Source organism: Camelus ferus, chromosome 6, assembly GCF_009834535.1.
Source record: "Camelus ferus isolate YT-003-E chromosome 6, BCGSAC_Cfer_1.0, whole genome shotgun sequence".
Classification (NCBI taxonomy): Eukaryota; Metazoa; Chordata; class Mammalia; order Artiodactyla; family Camelidae; genus Camelus; species Camelus ferus.
In genome coordinates this window covers 16,622,412-16,634,897 of record NC_045701.1, presented here as the reverse complement: position 1 = coordinate 16,634,897, position 12,486 = coordinate 16,622,412, and the positions used below count along the sequence as shown (strand labels likewise).

At 40.0% G+C, this 12,486-nt stretch overlaps 1 protein-coding gene across 1 annotated transcript in view; it reads right to left on the bottom strand.

The window, feature by feature from the left end:
* The window catches only part of SHC4 (SHC adaptor protein 4), a 108,794-nt gene continuing 96,308 nt past the window's right edge, over positions 1–12,486 (bottom strand). The window contains exons 10-12 of the mRNA XM_006192322.3: positions 12,225–12,404; positions 4,111–4,364; positions 1–2,506 (exon numbers count right to left, since the gene is read on the bottom strand). Of these exons, the coding sequence (XP_006192384.2) occupies positions 2,351–2,506; positions 4,111–4,364; positions 12,225–12,404 (590 nt within the window). The 3' untranslated portion in view covers positions 1–2,350. The remainder of the gene's footprint in view (positions 2,507–4,110; positions 4,365–12,224; positions 12,405–12,486) is intronic.

The window sequence follows — 12,486 nt, the reverse complement described above, 5'->3', positions numbered from 1 at the left end:
ACAAAGCAATACTCATTTATTTTTTTGAAAAGTTGTTTACAGGCTTTTATACGGCAAATGGATTCCCACTTTAAGACAGATAAAGATAAGAGTGTGTCATTAAAATAGCATGCAGTCAAACACTTATTTGTTGTTTCATTTTATTTTCACTGTGTCTGTTGTATCTGTAACTGCAGAATTTGCTCATCTAACTACTATACGTTACATTCAGATACTGATCATCTACGTGTACTGCTCACATCAGTTCTACTCTTTGTGACTATTTGTATCAAGAACTCTTTCTTGCCACCCAGTTATCATTTTGTTCAACCAGGATGAGACCACAGCACCACTCTCTTTCTGTTACGTTGACTAGATCACACACAAATGTCACTGATTTATACCCATGCTGACCCCCTTTATGAGGACAGATAATCACGGACTATGGTGTATGCAAAATTGAGGGAAAAGACATTATTTCCTAGTTGTATAAAAGGAAACAAACCTATCTAAGAAGCCAATAGCAGAAGTAAAATAAAAGCATAAACCTTCACATAAAAATATTAGAGTTCAGTGTGCTTGATTTCCGATGATTTCTTTCCAAAAGAAGTTTCTCATATTTTATTTAAAACTTAGCAAATATTCGCAATTACAAAGATTAAGTTGTATCTACACAGCCAAAATGACGTGGAGTTAAGGCAACTGTCTGGATAACTCAAGATGAAAAAAAAAAAAAAACCACTCTAACAGCCATATCTCGATATGCAAGGCAGATAAAGGACTGAAGCTGTCTTCTCTACTCAAAATAACCAAATCTACTTCTACCATCATTACTTACATTTTTCCAAAGTTTCAATGTTTTTGACTGAAAGTCTCCAGATCTCTGATAATCTGAATGATCTCAGTGAATACAGACAAAGACTAGAGAAACAACTGAAGTTTCCACCTTAATTATAAAGACTGGTTATCAACGTTGACCCCCAATAAATAGAAAATTTGCTTTTTATAGACTCGTGTTAGGGCTGAAATGGACCTCTGAATTCACCTAGCCCAGCTCCCTCATTTTATAGACAAGGAAACTGGAGCCCAGATGGGTTCAGCAAGTTGGTCAAGGTTACACTGAGACCCAGTCCAAGTGCTTTTCCCTACACAACACTTCATTACACCATCCATTTACAAGTGTGCCTACATGTGGCAAAACTTCCCAATTGTTTCATTCAATGTTTTCTCCCTTCTGCATTTTGTCTGGTCATATCTAGAAAAAGTGCTAAGGATACATGTAGATGGAACTCTGATTCAGTCACGGCCAATTGAGGGGATATTTCCCTATGTTTAAAATAAATTTAGTACTTTAAATAAGAATGGAACCAATTTGGAGATTGAATATGAAGAACACTGGTTTGCCATCTATTTATTATTATTATTTTTTTTTTTTTTAATGGAGACACTGGGGATTGAACCCAGGACCTTGTGCATGCTAAGCATGCGCTCTACCACTGAGCTGTATCCTCCCCCTACCACTGGTTTGTTTGCTGTCTTTTAAATCCATGCACTCATAAGCTCTTTTTTGGGGGGGTTGAGGGGGTGAGAGGGAGGGAGGAGGGAGAAATGTGATGAAATCAGAAACAACTGATAGAGCTGGCTTTTTCAGTTCGTCATATGCTGCACACAAACAGTCTACATAGCAAAGATGGAAAAACACTAGGCCAAAGAATTTGGACTCCAGTCCTTTAACCAGCAAGTGGGACAGGCCAACGAAACAGACCAGCGCTTTCAGTGGCTTCTGATTTGACTCCACTGGCATAGACACAGCCTGAATTCAACGTCCAATTTATTTTAACGCTGCCTTGAAAGAGCTACTGAACAGAAAAGGTAATAAAGTCAATAACTATTAAGCAAATTGCTTCTTATTTTTGTAACAAGGAAAACCTTTTTTTTTGGCAAATGGTTCTATAGTTATAGAATATGAAGTCACTTAGAACTAATTTCCCCAATATGAAAATGTCCCCAGATTATCAAGTTGAAAGGCACATACCACTGCCCCAGCAGTTCATTCAAGTTGTCTTTAGCATGTGAAATTTTAATTGTGCTTTTAGCTTGTTATCAATGCAACATGGCCTTAAAAAGTGACATCCGTGCATATGTATAATTTCTTTTCAAACGGACTCATCCTCCTCCCCTCTGCTGATTTTCAGTTTCTGAAGATCAATTTTTGTTAGTTCTTTGTTTTAGAAAGGACCATGATGGTCTCAGAAAGATACACTTCACAGTCTGTGCTCTAATTTATCTAGAAATTGAGTTTGAATGATCTTTGTGTCCTCATACAAAATGGACTTTCTTGAAGTGCCAGTGTGACGGTACTTCCATACAGTCATTTGCTGGAATGCAAAAGTCCTGGATTATTATCTTTTCTCACTGGTTGTTTAAGGCTTACTTCACTTCCAGAAGAGATGATTGGCAAACTATTATCCATATGGTATCTGATAAGGTGGCCCACATTATCAAATACATGATCCTTGGTCCTCACCTTGAAAAGGAAATACAAATATATTAGGTTAAATGATAACAGATCTCCTGAAAGACATAAACAATTAGGTGGGAAAAAGAGACAGACATATCCTGGAATGAGCTACTGGCTGAAAAAAAAGAAGAAAAGGTACGTTCAATTCCATATCCCTTAGTAAACAATTTTCTCATTCCCCATTACCTTTTTAAAGCAACTGTCCCTCCCAGTTAGGAAAACAGTAACACCTGTCACCCAATACAAATTTGTAACCAACCCCTTTGCCATGTTACTGTTTGATACATTCTATCATGTCACCATTCCTATATTTTGTCTCATATGAGTATGGCCACCCCTGTTTTCTTTTGGTTGTCATTTGCATGGAGTATCTTTATCCATCTTTTCACTTTCAGTCTGTGTGTCCATAAATCTAAAGTGAACCTCACAAATCTAGAAAACAAACTTATGGTTACCAAAAGGGAAAGGGGGGGGTGGGGAGGGATAAATTGGGAGTTTGGGATTTGCAGATACTAACTACTAATATAAAATAGATAAACAACAAGGTCCTACTGTACAGCACAGAGAACTATATTCAATATCTTGTAATAGCCTATAATGAAAAAATATGAAAAGGAATATATACATATATAACTGAATCACTATGCTGTACACCAGAAATTGACACAACATTGTAAATGACTATACTTCAATTTTTAAAAAAAGAACTAGTGAAAGCCAAAAAGATTTTTTTTAATGCATGATTTTTTTGGGTACTGAACTTTCTAATAAGAACTTTTGTTTGTGGTATGACCATTTTTAACCTTCTGGTTAAAAATAAAAATCAGGTAAAAACAAGGGAAAAAGTGAGCCCCCTATAAACAGTGTACATAATAGCTGGATCTTGTCTATTCAGCTATCCATTCAGCTATTCTGCATCCTTTGATTTGGGAGTTGAATCCGTTTACATTTAAAGTAATTATTTATAGAGCAGGACTTGCTATTTTGTTAATTGGTTTTTGTCCAGGATCTGTCTACAGGCATCTCTGCTCCAAGCATACATCTTTGATTTGATTTGATACCATTCTATTGCTCTGTCTGCTCCTGTAAGACCTCATGTATGCTCCCCCTTTAAAAATTCTGCCCTTTCAGGGTTTATCTTGTATGTCAGACCCTGTAAGATGCCTTTTAAGTTTGCCTCAAGCAGAGCACCCCTCTCTCCTGAGAAACACCATAATGCGTTGGTTGAACCATTCTTATGTCATTCATCCATAATTATTTAAGCATCTATTTTATGAAATATAAGCACCCTGAGAGCAAGGACTCACTATGTGATACTGAACAATAGTTAGCTGTGAATCCCTGTACCTCCATGTAGTAGGTATTCATTTAATTCACTGAATTGAATTGAGAAGGGCAGAAAGAGGCAATCCTCTCGGTGATCCTCTAGGGTGGCTCCCACTCAAACCCCTCCACCAGCCTCTATTTACCACTTCCTGCTCCAGCTGGAGGGTTCAAGAAGAGGTGAACCCTTAACACTGAACACCCTTCAAGATCAGGTTTCATACCTATCATTTAGCATAACTTTGATCACAAGATTCTGTGAAGTCATAACGAAAGGTCAGTGATACCTTGCCTTCAGGGTCCACCAGGAGAAGATGTTTTGCCTGGCCTCCCTGGAGCCCACTCAGCACATACTGGCCAGGAGATGTTGCACTCTCTCGAACCAGGAAGTCCCCGTCCTTTACCAAGAGGCTCTCTGCCGCTTTCCTGCTCAGCTTGCCGTGGTAGCAGTCTTCACTCCGCAGTTGCTGTTTAATGAGTGGCAGAGAATGCGTGCTGGCAGGCTGGGCCGTGGCACCTGGCTGAACAGTTTCTGGTGCCTCTGAAGTCAAAATATAAGGAGAGATGCCACCAAGTTATCTCCTCACCCACCCATTCATTCATTCATTAATTCACTCAGCAAATACACTTGAGGCCATACTGTGTGCCCAGCACTGTTTCAGTTATGCTATTTCTGGAACAAACAGGGGTTTTGTTTCCAGAACTTCCAACGGGCTCTAATTTAATGGTAGATCCAAACATTGCCTTTGGCTTCTGTTACCAGGAAAGCCTTGTCCAGGTGCAGGAGTTTTCCTTTCAGATGAGAAATGGAACTGACCCATGAGAACTGCTTTCATAAGTGCAGAGAGGGGCTCTTTATGTCCCAGGGGCTGTATGTTAAAGAGAAAGAGCTTATGCTCTACCTGGATTACAGATAAATTCTAAAACATTCCCAAACTCTTTGAAAATGCCTAGAGTAATGATGGGTTATGCCCACTTTTTAGCATTTACCTTTTTTAAAAAAACTACCAACATGCTTCAGAGATGCTTCTGCCCAAGAGCTTTAAAGCTATGCTGAACCTCACAGCATTCCTGTTAAATGATCATTCTGGGTTTTTTGTGTGTAATTCGCCTGCCTGGACAAAGCAGAATCAATCAGGTTAAAGGAAGGTGAAACATTAGGGAGGCATGGCCTGAGGCAGGTCCCCCAAGGCTCTGCAGAATAAATGCTATCCAGAGTTGAAAGCATTGGGGGTGAGAAGGTACATCCAGGTAGCCCTTTATAGTACTATTGATACTCATAGTGATGATAATTATTATGTACTTCTCATTTTTTTTGAGTATGACAGGTAATGCTCAATGCTTTACATAATATTGTCCTGTTTGTCTCTCAAAATCAGACAGGCAAGGAAATGGATCTTTAAAAAGGTTATGTGACTTTCCCCAAGTCACACTGCTAACATGTTGTAGATCTGGGATTTGAAATGAGATCTGGCATCACAGCCCAGGTCCTTAATCACCACACTCTAAGACCCTGGCCTTGGATGAGGAAATCTTTTAATTTTCAAAATTGGTCTAAACCATTCTACTTCTACAGAACCCACAAAGGTCCCTAAGTACACAGCAAGGCTATAAGGATGATACACAGCATTGCCAGAAGCAATAACATAAAATTCTTACGTCTGAATCCAGATAAAAGTTGTATGTCAAAAAAAAAAAAAAAAGTTGTATGTGTAATATGGCAAATTTACTAGGAAAATAACCATAGAAATCAGACTTTGTCTTTTTAAATGCAAATGAGTTTTGGCATAGAAACCAACTTCATCTTTATAAATGCAAAGGAGTGTTTACATGTCCTTATGCAAGGGTCTCACAAATAAGAAACTCTTTTGACTTTCAGTTTTACCACTTAAACCAGACAAACCCAGGAAGTCACTGATACAGGCAACCAGTGCCCTGTAGACGTAGTTCAGTTCTCCTGTCAATATGTTACAATTTCGTCCCTACTTAAGAACTTCTCTCCGCGTAGCACAATTATGGTGCAGCATTTCATGAATATATCTTTTTGAAAATATCTTTAGTTTACATCTAATGGCTAAAAATATTCTCCTCTATAATCAGATTCTATCTGTTGTTGCCAGAGAAAGGCTGAAGAAATATGTCCGGATTTGATGAATAATGTCTGTAGTTGGCCTTAGCGCTGCCTGCTTTCAGGCATAATAAGAGAACTTCTGGTGAGTAGCTGTGTGTGTGTTTGTGTATGTGAGAGAGAAAGTGTTTGTGTGAGTGTGAGGAAGATTCACGCCTATGTGCGTAGGCCCACGAATCTCAGTGAACAATGGCTTTTAGTATATTCTGAGATTGTGAAGTGCTCTTGGACGAGGACAAAACAAAAGAAAATCAGACATTATATCATCTTGAAAAGAGGCAACAGATCATTGGCCAGCCCCAGGGTATGGACAATATTTTCCTAATACAGTTTCCCAAATCAGCACAATTTCAATCATCAAAACATTTGCTGAAAACACAATTTTTCTAAAAGGAGAATATGTAACAGATTTTTTCTTAAACTTTTAATTTAAAAAGTTATACGTGTTAATTTTTTTAATCTGGTAAAAACAGAAAAACAAAGAAAATGAATCACCCACAGTCCCATCACAAAGTACAACCTCTCTTTTACATTGTGGTGCATTATCTAGTTTTGACTCCTTTTTGTCCATACTGTTGACTTCGAGAAAGCTAATCATAATTTAAATATGGTTATTTAGATCATTTCCATAGACTACTTAATAAATTATTAACTTGATATAATTATATTTTCTCACAAGTAGTGAAAGCTAAGGAAGCAACAAGGAAAAAAATACTGTTTATAAAATTAAAAATGTATACAAAAGTCAAGACAGCCATATAACTAAAGATAAAATCAGAAGAGGGATATAATCTCAGGAGAAAAGCGTCAGGGTTCGGGGACAATCCTCAATTTTCTGTTGTGGGAAGAAAAGACTACCCTTTTCTCCTCATTACAAGCCTCCGTCTCTGATTCCTCCTCCACCACGTATCCTCCATAAGTGCTCTCTCTGTGCACAGTAGTTGTATTTTATAAAGTTTCCAGAACACTGAATTAGTGAAAACGGAACCACTGCCCGTAAGACAAATGCAGGGTTAGGTTCTCCCAAGCCTCTGGTCACAACATTTCCACCAGTCCATCAACACAGAACCTTGTTTTACATGTGTTTCTGTTTGAGAATACTGTATTTAGTATATATGGTTGCTGATTCAGTATCACTGAACTCACGGGCAGCAGCACTGTAGCTCATGCTTGAACTAAGCTTATCTAATGCAGATATTTTCTCTGTCAGGCAATCACAGCCCTCTTGCACTTAGGGTCACCAGACAGCACTTCAGTACTACACTTGGGGGTCATTTTAAATAGCAAAATCATCAACAGATAGCACAAAAATGCAGGCAGTGTAGCACTAAGTAGACCTCAAGAGTTCACCTGTTTACAGCAAGAGCTGAAACAAGCAGGCAGAGTGGGGCCTGGTTTGACCTTAGCTGGGAGGTTGCACACTGGGCAACTCAAATTCTCTGTTGCTTTGCACATACCACAAAAGTGCCGTGAGTACTGATTTGGGGATTACAAATAAATTTTAGCAGGTGAGCAAATTCTCAAATTATGCAACCTACAAATTATGAGAAATTGACTATATATTATATATCAGTATGTATATATATCAGTATGCATTACTGGATGTGTGAAAATTATAAAATAGGAATTTATTGCATTATCAAGGAGAAAACTACATTCACCTCTATGAAGTGTCTAACACGCTGACAGAAAAGGATATTAACATAAAATGTTAAGCATAAGTTAAAGGGTGAGATAGCACTGAGAGAAAAATTATCTGTAATATAAAGGAAAAAGTACACATCATTAAGATATATTACAAAGCCATAGTAATTTGTATATGATAATTAATATGCTGGTATACAACGAGCAAGTAGGCCAATATAAAAAGTATAATAAAGGCCCAGAAACAGATTCACATACATATATAGGAGGAATCTGGTAAAATGGGGAGAGACATTAGAGAAAGAGGAGATTATGCAGTTAATGTTGTTTGGAAAATCAGATGACTTAACATAGACAAAATTAAGTTAGCCCCTCCACCTCCGAGAAAATATAAAGTTCAAGTGAAATAAATATTTTATTTGTAAATAAAACTATAAAGGCAATAGAAGAAAGTGTAGTACGAGTTAGATTAAGAAGAGAAAATTTAATCCAAAGAGAGTAGAAGGAAGACATAATAAAGATATAAATGGAAGTCAACGAAACAGAAAACAAACAAACAACAACAAAAAAAGAAAAAAATGAAACCCAAACTTGAGTCCTTTGGAAAGATCAATTAAATGAATAAATCTCAAAGAACACTGATCAAGAAAAAAAAGGAACAGAAATTATAAATAACAGGAAAGAGAGAAGGCATCCTCCAGGCAATAAAAAGACAGTGAAGGAATATAATGGGAAATTTCACGTGGAACTGACTCTCAGCAAACAGAGAAATCCTACAAAGTTTTTAAGGAAATTACACTGCCCAAGAAACCACAATCCCTTCTTGTCTGTGGCTTTTTGGCCTCTAAAGCAAACTCCAATCTCTCAAGCCCACATCAACAGGAAATAGGTTGTACTAGTGGGGAAGCCCCTAAGAAAGGCATTTTTCCCAACATCTCCTTTCTCTGCACACAGGAAAGACAACGGCAGGAACAAGCCAGAGGGCACAGTCCGGGCCCACAGATGACAGTGGACGAGAAGAGTCCTCTCCGAAAGCTGAACCAGAGTCCAAGCAAATCGCTTTCTCCCATTCCAGTTCAGGGAGTCTTCACAACTGCTGCCTGGCAGCACTTGGCAATCAGTCTGGACCAGTGACCACTGCGTTTCTGCACGCTTCCCTTTTGTGAATGTGGGTTCTCACTGAGGCTATTCTATTCCTCTTCCACCACTGTTTTGGGTGGGGAAGGAGCTAGATAGTAACTTGGCAAGTAGTAAGGATCCCCATCCAATCTTGATTGAGAGGATCTCACATCACCCAGATGTCACAGACTGCAGGCTGGACACTGTCATTGTTGGGGGTATTTGCAAGGTCTCCCTTTGAGAGACGGCAGATGTGTTCTATGTGAAAGGAAGGTGTGCTGCGGCAGAGACGATTAATTGTGGACCAATATCTATTCTCCCTTTCATCACATTATGGAACTCCTAATTTTCAGCTGGGCACATGCACACGCAGCTAGAGGAATGTTTCCCACTCCTGTGAAGCTAGGTATGGTCCCATGTCTAAGTTCTGCCTGTGGCAGAGGAGAACAAATGATGTCTGCCACTTCTGGGTCTCCTCCTTTAAAGGAACGTGTGTGCACTCCTCTTGCCTTTCTTGCTTCCCACTGGCTGAATACAGATGTGATGGAGAGAGCCCAGGCTCTTAGAAGGAAGATAGAAGACCTTGGACCAGAGATGGAAGCCAGCTGTTGAGAATGGCAAAGCTGTCCTACCCATCCTGCGCCACCCATCTTGGGGCTATTAGGTAAAATAAATGAACATCAGTCCTTTTTATACTTTGGCATTTAGGGGAGTTTCTTTGCTATGGCAGCTTAGACTAACACTAATAATAATTCAACACAAAGATTAAACAGTTTCAGTACTAATGATTCCTCCGGCCGTGTTAGATCAGAGTCAAGATTGGGTCACAGCTCTTCCTAGGCTGGCAGTGTAAGAGGGTGAACCGAGGAGCCCTAATGGCATGCTTGAGATATATCAGGTTTATGTCTCTAGATTTGTTTTTGTTTTGTTTTACTGAACTAACTGTAACTCACCATGATAAGGGAGGCTGAGTTTGCCTAAGGAAGCTGAAGAGAATTTTCAATGGAAGAAGGAAAGAGAGAGGAGGAAACATTAGGAGGGAAATGTTAAAAGGTGTACTTAAAACATTCTGCAGAAAATTATGTTTAAAGTTATCCCTATTCCATTTTACTAAATTTTCTCATATCAACATTATATATACTTTTGGAGTAGGAGTTAATTATTTTTTGGAGAGAATGATGGTATGCTGAAATTAACCTCAAGGGTCTAGTGAGAAGCCCAGAAGGGCTATGGTACATTAAATCCTAAACAGAAATAAAGAGTAAGAGAGGACCGCAGGCCTAAATTATTAAATATGCTGCTGCTAAGGCAGGGAGAGGGAAAAAGGACAAAAAAGAAAGGAGACTGGAATCAGTGAAAACACATTTTGACATTACAATTTTGGACAGAACAGACCTTATTACTTTCAACTAATGACAGGAATGTTATTATGGATTAATTTTGCCTTTCATATTATTAAATTGTCAATGACAAAAGGCAAAGTTTCTTTGCTTGAGTTATAAAGATTTTTAACATTGAGGATTTGCTTATAAAGGGACTGGAGTAGCAAATCAAGGAATAACCCAGATCACCTAATGTGGGCCACCCATTAAATGTATTTTCTCATAAAACATTGTTGCTTTGAAAAGTCCATGAAATGGAAGTGACTGAGTGCACGCTCTTACAAAGTGACTCTCAAAGCCTGAGGTCCAGAAACTTTTCTTCCAAAAGCTGTCCCTCTGCATTAAACAGTTAAATTCACTGCAGAAATCTGAATTCACTACATATCCCGCATCCACAACACAAGATGCCCTCTGTGGTGGACATGGAGATACACTACCCGGATCCCTCTTCAAGGAAGGACCAAGTACCCCAGATGTTTTACTGACCGCCCCTTCAGGGTCTGCCTCAGCTGCAGAGAGCTGCCTGCCCACGGGCTTGCCCTCCCTCGTGGGCCACATCCAAAGACAGAGATAAGTGGGGCAAAAAGGCCCTGCCCTCGGGCTCCATGTGGGACAACTCCAGCAGGCCCCATGTGCTCCCTGCAGGGGTGGCAGAGGCTTCATCAGGCTGGCATGGTTGCCCCACCTCTCTCTCTGCCCAAGCCTGCTTTCTTCCCCCCCTTCCTGATTCTGATCCCAACAAAGACCCTGCATGCCAGGCCCCATCTCAGCATCTGCTTCCAGAGAATCCAACCAACTTGTGTGGTTGTCAAGAGTGACCTGGGAGAGCCTGCAAGAAGACAGCCCGCTTGCCACCTGGCTGGGAATGAAGACCTTTGTCTCGGCCCAGAGAGCTCAGGTGGTCTAGAGAAGCCTAGCCTCAGCAAAATTGCCTTTCAGACTTCACCTTGTCATTGCAGCCACACCAGCCGGAAAGTTGCCCTTGGCAGTCTGGAGAGACTTCCTGGGCGAGTAAAAGGACTTTCTCAGCCACTGGTTCTCCTTCTTTAGACTGAGCCGAACTTGACACTAAGCCAATCTCGGAACCCAACAAGCTTCAGTATTTTATGAAAAGCATTTTTTGTTCATTAATTTTTCAGTCGATTGTAGGCTTTTGGCTTGTTTTGCTTTTATTTATTTACGCTCCTGTTTATGGATTTACCCCCTGGAAGCAATCTGGCAGGAAAACGATGTTTATCTCATTGTATTTTACTCACAGTATATGGCTGAAGAAAGAAGTCATCTTATTTTAATGCTGTATAGATGACTTACTAAGGGGTTTTGAAATGAATAAAATAAACACTATCACTAAACAGAGCCGAAATAGTGGCCACTGTTCCCCATGCAAACAAACAAATTCAAAATTTTCTCCTGGCTTTGACAGCCCTTCCTTCAGCAAACGCACATGCAGAAAACAAAAGTTTGGAGTCAATTTAAAGTGTTTGAAAAGATTATTCAAAATCAAAGTCCCCAAACCTTGAAATCCACAACATCTCCACCAAGTTCTAACATATATTAACTGTGGTGAGGGACTGAGGGAAGAAGAAATCCTTTTAACTCCCAGAAAAATGAGGCCAAGGAAACAGCCTTCTTGAAAATGAGAGACAGTGTAGTGAGTTGAACAGTGGTCCGCAAAGGATATGCTCAAGTCCTGACCCCTGGTACCTGCAAATGGGACCTAATTTGGAAAAAGGGTCTTTGTAGACGTAATTAAACTAAGGACATGAGATGAGCTCTACCTGGATTTCCGGCCCATCTATCAGAGAAAGGTGTCCTGGAAGAGAAAGGAGAGGGATATTTGAGACACAGGGGTAAGGTCATGTGGAGAAAGAGGCAGACTGGAATGACATGTCTCCAAGTCAAGGAATGCTAAAAACTGCTGTCAGCCACCAGAAGCTGGGAGAAAGACACAGAACCCAGTCTCCTCTAGAGGCTCCCAGAAGGAACCCACCTGGCTGCCATCCTGATTTAGGACTTCTGACCTCCGTAATTGTGAGAGAATCAATTTCTGTTGTTATAAGGCTCCCCATTTGTGGTCACTTGTTTCAGCAGCACAGGAAACTAACACAGGCAATGAGCAGCCACTTACTTTCATGGTGCCACGGGCTCCCCAGTGGGTGAGCTGAGCTTTGATTTCCGGCAGAGACAAGTGTGCTTTGAAGACCCTGCGTATTAATGTAGGAGGGGTCGTCGAAGAGATCCACTCGACACGTGTGCTTCCTCAGTGACGCCTCTCGTTGGGACTGCACCCCTCTCTCATGTGCACTACCTGTGGTGAGTAGTTAACGATCAATGTACCATGTTTTCGCTTTGTAAACAATAAATAAAATCATGGTTTTCAGCCCAGCATT